At 36.1% G+C, this 6,000-nt stretch overlaps 1 protein-coding gene across 1 annotated transcript in view; it reads left to right on the top strand.

Annotated features, from left to right (window-relative positions):
- The first annotated feature begins 337 nt into the window (after positions 1–337).
- The window catches only part of LOC117399522 (scinderin-like), a 40,861-nt gene continuing 35,198 nt past the window's right edge, over positions 338–6,000 (top strand). Inside the window, exon 1 of the mRNA XM_033998760.3 lies at positions 338–645. Within this exon, the coding sequence (XP_033854651.1) occupies positions 453–645 (193 nt within the window). The 5' untranslated portion in view covers positions 338–452. The remainder of the gene's footprint in view (positions 646–6,000) is intronic.

Raw genomic sequence — 6,000 nt, 5'->3', positions numbered from 1 at the left:
ACAGGGAGCAAACATGCACAGTCCCCACAGTTCAAACTATAGAATACAGTGTGGAAAACAGCGTCTGGTTTCTAATAAAGAACAGTGCACATAATAGTTATTACAGACAAATGAAACCATCAATTAGTTTTCATATTTTAGTATAAAATTGAACCTGCATGTGGGACAATGCAGCTTTAACATATACATCTTTGTTTAATTTAAACTGTTGTAAATGTTATTTTAATGAAACACTGGAAGACTTGTGTTTGAAACGATTTAAAGAAAACAGGAGGAGGCAAAGCTGATGCTAGAGCAGCAGTTAATTTGTACTTTGGCAAGACACACCCTCAGACTTACACTTATGTGCTGTCTGCACAGTACTGGAGTGATTTGTTTTTTTCTTTTAGTGACTGTGTAGCTGTACTGAGTTTACTCCTTAACTTTAGAAGTAAACTGAAACTTAGAAAAAGATGGTGCTGCACCACAAAGAGTTTGAACAGGCAGGCAAGGCATCTGGTCTTCAGATCTGGAGAATTGAGAACATGGAACTGGCTCCAGTACCAGATAGTTTACAGGGCAATTTCTTTGTAGGGGATGCCTATCTTGTCCTGCATACCGTCAAGCTGAAGGAGGCTTGTTTTTACAATCTGCACTTCTGGCTGGGTAAGTGTTTATTTTCTATTTTTCTTTTTTATGTAATTGCTAAAGTTAAAAGCTGGGTAAATCTCAATGCGTGATTATTTACTCCCAGCATACCTGATCAGCTCGAGCATTGTCCAATTGTTGGACTTTTAAGAGTAAAATGTATTTTGTATTTCCATTGTTCACTAATTTTATTGATGTAAAATGTTAAAGTGACTATATTCTAGTTTTTATTAGGGTGTGCTCTCTCCAAACATGGACCCCTATGCACTGATCATATCTCCATGTCTGTCCATTTATCATTGGTAAACACAATAACTGGCTTGATTTTTGTCAACTATTAAAAACATTTTTAATTACTGCATTTGAGTTAATTTGATAAACAAATATCTATGGTTATCTTTTTAGGTCTGCTTCTATGTTCATTATTCAAGCTGTAGCAGGGCTGGGGCCATGCATGTAAGGAGGGGGCTTCTGTAATTGATTATTGTAAACAAGAGTGTTAAGCTCCTAATCAGCAGGTGAGCATAGTGCAGCAGAGCACCAGGAATAAAAGGGTCCTGATCATACAGATCACGGCTGCTGTAAGCCATTAGGGTCAGACCGCTGCTAACGCTGTCGTGCCAAATTCTGCCACTTAATGAATTTTGCAATACTTTGAGATATGCGCATGCGTGAGTGTTTCGTTGAAGTTTGTCCGTGTGATTTCTATGTTACTAAGTTATAATGTATTCATGAATGTGGTTTACCGTGAACATTCGCTATATCTAGCCTCAGACGACACATGTAATTTTGAAATATGTGTTTAGAGAGTAAAAGGTAGACACATTTAAAATCATGTAAATTCGTTTTCCATACACTACATGCGTAATACGAGTATAGTGTTAGTTGTAAGCCATAGTCTTAATATTAGCAATATTGCACCACAGTAACTGATTTGCGAATAGCAGTTTGATAAGTTTGATGCATAATCCAAATGTTAGCGTAGTATTAAATGCTTAATGCACATTTTAGTAAACCGAAATGTAAGCAAGAATTATACAATATAGCACAGTTTAGCATAATAAATATAGTAATGAAACATGGTAAGGCAGACACAGACACATATACCTTGTTTCCATGGACTGCCAACTCGAGTTGATTCAAATGCGCTCGAATTGGTCTGAATTCTCTGAATATAATACCAGCCAAAATGTCCCATTATACGGTATTTCCTCCAGCCTGAATTCAGACTTTAAAATTCAGGCCAGCCCGGGGAGTGAAATCGAACCAGAGAATTCTGGCTCCTGCACGAATTGTGAGCCAACTCGAGCAATTTAAAAACATGTGAACAGAGGTGTGGGGGGGGGGGCAACTCGAAGCATGTACCTGGGTTATGTGATTCATGGAAACGTGGTAGTACACGTAAGGCAATAATGGAAATATATATATAATATGAAGGAGGTATGTATAGTTTTTAAAGAAACGTAAGGGACAAACTTCAACGAAACACTCATTCATGCGCATATCTCAAAGTAGTGCAAAATTCATCAGGCGGCAGAATTCGGCACAACACTGCCGCCGAAGCATCGGTCTGTTTGTGCTTCTAAACGACTTGGTTCAGGAAACAAAGCGACCACCTCTAACGGTGATCTTGTATATACTCCGAGGTCGGGAGGTGGTCGGGGGTTTGTCCCGGGAGAAGGAAGCTGCATTGCACCAACGATCACGTGTATATTCCGAGTTTGGAGTTGGGTGGAAGCAGGACCTCCATTTGTTAGCATGGTAGCACGAGCGTATTATTAGGTTTTTATTTTATTTTTAAAAACCTTGTGGACATGCTTATCAGGAACCAGTGAGTTTTATTTTTATTATGAAACACTCACCTCCACCCCTTCCATGGATAATAGAAACTATAGCCAAAGTTAGCCACCTTACAAGTGGTGCAGTTTGTGTAATATTTGTATGATGTTGGTTCTTTCACAAGACTAGGGGACTGCAGTTTCAATTCTATAGTCTTGTGCACCCTGTGCCTCAACTGTTGCAAGCTTAAAACCAGAGAAAATGCACCAGAGAAAAAAGTATAACCTGGACAGTTCTTAATGGATCTTAGAGGTATTTTTAGCTTTCATCTAAAGTAAGGTCAACAAATGTTATTGATAGGACATGCATTTCTCTTGATGTGAAGAAGGTCATGTTTATATTTTGTATTCTATTTATATGTATTTTTTTATATATCTCTGTTGTGCATAATCATACCCAGTTTCTGAAATCAAAATCATCAAATATTTAATATAAAAGCTATTTTTTTTTTTTTATATTATCTTAATATTATTTATTATTATGGGTGACTCCCAGTTAAGTCACCGTAGGATAAAGGTCTTTAGCCACTAGCTCTCATTTAATGTATGTTTAATGCAAGACCAACCTAAATGATGTCAGTCAAGGCTGCATGTCTGGACTGCCCCAGCTCGCCATGGAACTCACTCCCATCCCAGTGATTTTCTTGAACCCTCAAGGTTAATCGTCGTCCCTTGTGCTCAGCTATAGGCTTCTATGGCGATAACGGTCGGGTTCCAAAAGAAATGCCAACAAACATTCTAAGTGTATTGATATCATCTGAAAACAAGGGCTATACTCGGAATCTCATATCAGAAACCTACTTGGTTACTGGAATGTCTATGGTAGACATTCCCTGGGCTCTATTTCTATTGTCTACAATGTACAAGACTGTATAAGTGTCCCTTTGAGATGAATTAAACTATCAGATGGTTTATGGTTTAGATCCATACACGTTATGGGTCTAATACATGATTAAATTGAGGTTAAGGGCCACAATGTAGATAATATGATCATACAAAGTATTTCATTATCTAGGAGAGTTTGCAGTTTGTATTGTATCCTTCAAAATGTAACATGCAAATGGTTTAAACACAACGCTAAAGATGAAAAGTTGCAGCTGCTTCCAGGTACCTAATCACTTCATGTGCTGTAGTTCAATCTTACCACAATGATCTCTGAATCATTACTGTCATCTACAGCAAAGGGACCAGGATGCAGCAGTTTATCTCCAGTGCTGTATTTTACATATTTTAATATCCTCAATTAAGGTGAAGAAGCAAAACATTTGCAGTACAATACAAGGGCTGTGACCCCCAATAGAGTTAATATAGCTTGCAAGAGACAAGAACTTAGATTTTAAAGCATTGGATAGCAGTCCGTGAACTTAAATAAGTTATGCTGTTGAACAGTATTTACAGAGATCTGAAGCTGTGAAAGCTGCATTACTTGAGGTGATAATAATACTAACATGTGATGTCCGCTTTGGAAATAGTAATAGTAATTCTAGTTAAATCTAATAAAAGAACGAGGCCAGTATTCTGGACATGATGTAACATATTTTACTTCCCAACAGTGTGGAGTAGTGGTTAGGGCTCTGGACTCTTGACCGGAGGGTCGTGGGTTCAATCCCCGGTGGGGACACTGCTGTTGTACCCTTGAGCAAGGTGCTTTACCTAGATTGCTCCAGTAAAAAAAAACAACTGTATAAGTGGGTAATTGTATGTAAAAATAATGTGATATCTTGTAACAATTGTAAGTTGGCCTGGATAAGGGCGTCTGCTAAGAAATTTATAATATAATAATATTTTGTCATACTTAGTAACAATACACAATTGACCCAAATTGTCTGAACGCTGCTTATCTTAATAAAAAAAAACAAGTGGAAACTATATCATTTATCAACAAAGTCTAAATCAGGTGTCATTTATATCCCTGATACCTGATTTACTTTCTCAGGAGCACATCTGAGTAAACTGTTGATGCTCATAATGCATCAGAGTAGAAAAATGCAACATGTCTAAGACTTTTGCACAGCGTACAATGGAGTTGCTTACTGTAATAATAATAATAATAATAATAATAATAATAATAATAATAATATCTTTATTTTTATATAGCGCCTTTCATAGTGGACCGCCATCACAAAGCGCTTTACAGAGGTATGCTGTGAACTGTGCGTTACATGCAGAGTCACTTAAAAATAGGACATTGATTTAACATCTCATCTGCAGGATGGAGCACAGGGAGGTTAAGTGACTTGCTCAGGGTCACACAGTGAGTCAGTCAGTCAGTGGCAGAGGTGGGATTTTATGGTGTTTTTTTAACATCAGAATAATTCTCAGACTTTAAAACATTAAGCAATTGTTAAAGAAGACGCTTGAGTGTTGTACTGTATTTGGACTTTAATCAGATCTACTTGGTTCCTTATTCTCTGCTTTGAGTGTCTACTGTAAATTCTATTGTGAAGAAATGGGAGGTACTATTTCTGTTTTTCCTTGGTCATAATTTATTGTCATTAAAATATGCATGTGTGATTTATTTGCAAGTATGAATACTGTAACTGACAGTACTAGCTGGAAGGACCCACACATTTTAGATAAAAGTTTATTTTTAAATTTAAATAAAATTGTGATAAAGGCGGGGTTTCCATGGAAAAAAAAGCTAAACTTTTATTCACTCTATTTTGGTAGTACCTTTCAGGTAATTTGTGTTTCCATGTAGTTTTCTTTCAAATGCAAGGAAAACTAAACAAAAACCCAGATATAGTGTTACACAAATTATATATATATATATATATATATATATATATATATATATATATATATATACACGCTATACTATAATAGATACTTTACCATAGATAACCAGATACTGTTCATTATAGTATAGTATCTCTTTAAATGAATACTCCAGGAAAACTCAACTTTGTTCAGAGACAGCAGCAAATGTAAAATGTGAAATACCCATGAGTACAGAAACAGTGATTATAAATGAGGATTAACAACATGTATTGTGGCATAATAAACAGGTACACAATAAAATATTAAACACATTTAAAGGGTATAATGTTTTCCTTGAAATTGTACCTTTTTTATAGCCCTTCTTAACATACTACAGAGCATGCAAATATGAGGAAATTGTAAACTGTTACTGATACTGGCATTAAATTAACATTCTTTATGGCTGAATGAAACATCTTTCTTTGTCTAGCCACTCATAAAAAGGTCAATGTTGAGTTGTAATCTGTAACAAGGAAACTGTTTCTATCCTGTACACTAAAATGAATGAATGATGTATTCCTTGTTCAAAGTTTGATGCTAAATTTTTACAGAATGACTAAGCAGTATTGAACTACTTTAGCTAACCTGTGTAATTCAAATGAATCATGAGTTTTCTGGTAACATAATATTATGTAAGACAAGTCGTCAACCACAAATGAAATGGCCCACTTAAACTGTCTGTGACCTGCGCAGTTACGTTCCACAAATGATGGACTACTACACTTTCTGGAGGGGGTGTTATCTGTCAAATGAGCTATGCTGTCCATGTGAGTTT

The sequence above is a fragment of the Acipenser ruthenus genome, chromosome 4, assembly GCF_902713425.1.
Source record: "Acipenser ruthenus chromosome 4, fAciRut3.2 maternal haplotype, whole genome shotgun sequence".
Classification (NCBI taxonomy): domain Eukaryota; kingdom Metazoa; phylum Chordata; class Actinopteri; order Acipenseriformes; family Acipenseridae; genus Acipenser; species Acipenser ruthenus.
Note: the sequence above shows the minus strand (reverse complement) of the source record. Positions and strands in the feature narration are given on the sequence as shown.